The 3148-nt window shown below is 57.1% G+C and overlaps 1 protein-coding gene across 1 annotated transcript in view; it reads left to right on the forward strand.

Annotated features, from left to right (window-relative positions):
- The first annotated feature begins 519 nt into the window (after positions 1 to 519).
- The window catches only part of ZNF26 (zinc finger protein 26), a 14548-nt gene continuing 11919 nt past the window's right edge, over positions 520 to 3148 (forward strand). Inside the window, exon 1 of the mRNA XM_007126795.4 lies at positions 520 to 923. Coding sequence (XP_007126857.2) covers positions 891 to 923 — 33 coding nt within the window. The 5' untranslated portion in view covers positions 520 to 890. The remainder of the gene's footprint in view (positions 924 to 3148) is intronic.

A 3148-nucleotide genomic window follows, 5' to 3' on the forward strand; every position in this document is an offset into this window, starting at 1 on the left:
CTCAACGTTTAGGTTGTGCGTTTTTTTTCAGTCGGCTATTGTTTGCTCTGTCTGGGACGGAGAGTTGGCATGTTCATGTCTTCCATTAGTGATGTACTTCTATTTCTCTTTTCATCTACCGTTACGAAGTTGGTAACTATTATTTGGGGCACTGATATTCACAACTGTTTTATAACCCTGTGCACTGCAGCTTGCAGCCGCACACGGTGTTCTTCTCGGCTGTGCCCTCCGGTCGGAACTCTGCCCGGTGTGGCGTCCAGACCCGAGCGCCAGCCCCTGCACCGAGAAGAACTCCGCCCGGGCAGGCGCTACCAAGGGCAGACACCCGGCGCTTGCAGAGCCAGCCAGCCCGCCTTTCCCATCAGCCTCCGCCGCTCTTCCCAGGCCCTCCGCCTCCTCCGCAGAGGGTTCTGGGAGATGTCGTTTTCTGCCGGCCGCTCCTGGTCGCGTGACGTACTTCCGCGTGCGCCGCACCCCCGCCTCAGCGGAGTACGCGCCTAGCGGGCTGCAGCCTGCGGGGCAACTGTGCACAGAGGCGGGCCGGGGACGTTCTGTTTCCTTGGCTGCGGAGCTGGCGGAGACGCGAAGGTACCCTGGCCCGGAACGTCCTGTGCGCACCAGGCTCTTGGCCGCCTGAACCCCCACGGTCGATCCGGGCGTGGAGGCGGCTAGCCCGGGCTCGGTCCCTTCCGCTTCACGGCTGCGGAACGGTACAAACTCATCGCCCCGGTTCCCTCCGCCGGGGCCCGGAGGCCGCGTCCCTGCGAGGGACTCAGCCCCGACGGGCAGGTGCCTGGTGCCCGCGGACCCTCTCTCCGTGGGGCGCGAAGCCCCTGCTGGGTGTGGGCAGGGTGGGAGCAGCCGGGAGACCCTGCACGAAACAGCGCGGGATGGCCAGCAGGTCCCGGACAGCTTCGTGTTGGGTGAGTCGGGACTTTCTCCCTTGCGCAAGCTGACTGGGCCGTGAGCGTGGCCGTGTTCATCCCGTGACGGCCACGCCAGGGCCTGAACTCGCGTGTTCGCCGCAGTCCGCCTGGGTCTCCAGGAACGTTCCTCCTCTTCGGGTATTTTGTGTCCGGTGCCCTGTCCTTCGGCAGGTACCCTGTTTTACGGTCTACAGCGGACCCTGAATTCTGAGGGCAGCAAGGGTTCTCGTGAAGGAAGTGATCCTCTGTCGTTTCAGGTTTCTCACACACAAGTACGGAGTTGTCTTCGTGTCCAGCCCTTTCGGGCCCCATCAGGGAAATTAACCTCCTTTTTGTTCATTCACTTGTTAAGATGCTCATACACCGAGTGTCTTTGTGTGCTGGACGCTGAGACTGGCGCTGGCAGTGCCAAGGAATTACGTACGTTTCTTGCTTTCGAGGAGCTGCGGTCTCTTGCGGAGGGTGGTCGCTGGGCAGGGTGGCCGGCGGGTTCGAGGGCTCAGAGCCGGAAGGAGCCGAGTCGCGAGGGGAGACGGCCAGTGGACCGGCCGGGCCGGGCGGGTGGTTGGGCGGTGAGCCAGAGCGGGCTTCCCGGCGAAGGTGAACTTCCTCGGAGCCGCTGGCGCGCTGCTCGTGTTTCCGGCCTTGAGAACACTGTTGGAAGAGGCATCCAGGGGCCGAGAGGGCTTGGAGGTGTTCGAAGCGCAGTGCCTGTCGTCGATCTGTAGCTTGGGTAGGGGTTTTCAACTAACATGTGCAGATTAAAGGCGCCTGTGTTCGGGGGAGTGCAGGGTACAACGAGTAGAGCCCCAGGAGGGACCAGTAGAGGACTCGGGGCAACCAGGACGGCGGTGCCGAAGGGCTGGGGTGCAAGGGAGGTGACAGAAAATTTGGAGAGTGGTTTCTTCCCCTGCAAATTTGAGAAAAGAGAGCTTCCTAGAAGCCATGATATGAAATGCTTCAGAAGTATTTCATGAGGCTGAAAGGTGTCGCCTGGACTTCAGAATGTGTGGGTCTTAAGCAGCTTTTCCAGAGCAGAATGTCGGGGGTGGTGCAGGTGATCAGTTCCTGAGAGGCGAAGGGATTGCATGCGGCTGTGGGCCGCAGGATGCAGAGAAGCGATTGGTGATAGTATAGACACTTTTTTAGGTGAGCAAGTGTGACAGGAAGAGTTTGGGTGTCAGGGGAGAAGGGACTTCACCGAGGCGGCCGGATGGGGTACAGTTAACCTCAAAATCAATGAACTTTTTGCTTTTAAACAATAACTATACAGAGAATACAACGAGAGAAGACGTATTTTCAATAGCAATTGGAAAAGATAAAATAAGTGACCATAAGGATACAGGACCTGAATAAAGAAGACTTCACAACTGTTGAATGATATTAATAGGCACCACTCTTGGCCTAGCCACTTTGTGTGTGTGACGTTATTTACACCTCACGGCCCTGTGAGGCAAGTATGTCCCCACTTTACAGCTGAGGAAACTGGGGAGCCTGCCAGGTCCCAAACTAGTAAGGGAAACAAGGACACTAGGGTGGCAGAGCTGAGATTCAGACCCACGTAGAGTGTCGTCAGAGCCTGCGCTTTTATTGCCTCTTAGGACCTAAAAGACTTGAACAAATGTAGACAGTATTTCCTTGTTTTTGAGTGCACGTGTTTAGCAAGCCTTTATTGACTATTATGCCAGGTAATTTTCTAGGGCATGCAGGGCTAAACAAGACTGACAGGGCCCATGACCCCGTGGAGGGTATGGGAGATGGTAAGACATACCAGGGGAACATCATGAACAAAGTTGTGAATGCTCATGCACTGAGAGGCTGGGTGGCTACTTCAGACTGGCAACCTTGTCCTGAGGCAGCATTTAAGCAGAATCTGAATGACAGCTGGATGATCATGGGAGGATGGGGGCACAGAACAGGAAGCAGCTAAGTCAGTGGCCTTAAGGTGAGGACCAGCAGGTGCCCGACCAGCAGGTGCTCTGTCTCGTGGAAAGAAGGCGTGTGGCAGGAATGGGGAGGGAGCGCGCGAGAGCAAGGCCAGACGTGCAGGGCCCTTTCAGTAGGCAGAGGATCATCTGGAAAGCCCTAGGAGTTTATTACATTTTATGTTTTATTTTGTTTTGTTTTGTTTTTGTGGTATGCGGGCCTCCCTCTGCTGTGGCCTCTCCCGTTGCGGAGCACAGGCTCCGGACGCGCAGGCTCAGCGGCCACGGCTCGCGGGC

The sequence above is a fragment of the Physeter macrocephalus genome, chromosome 19, assembly GCF_002837175.3.
Source record: "Physeter macrocephalus isolate SW-GA chromosome 19, ASM283717v5, whole genome shotgun sequence".
In the NCBI taxonomy this organism is placed as follows: domain Eukaryota; kingdom Metazoa; phylum Chordata; class Mammalia; order Artiodactyla; family Physeteridae; genus Physeter; species Physeter macrocephalus.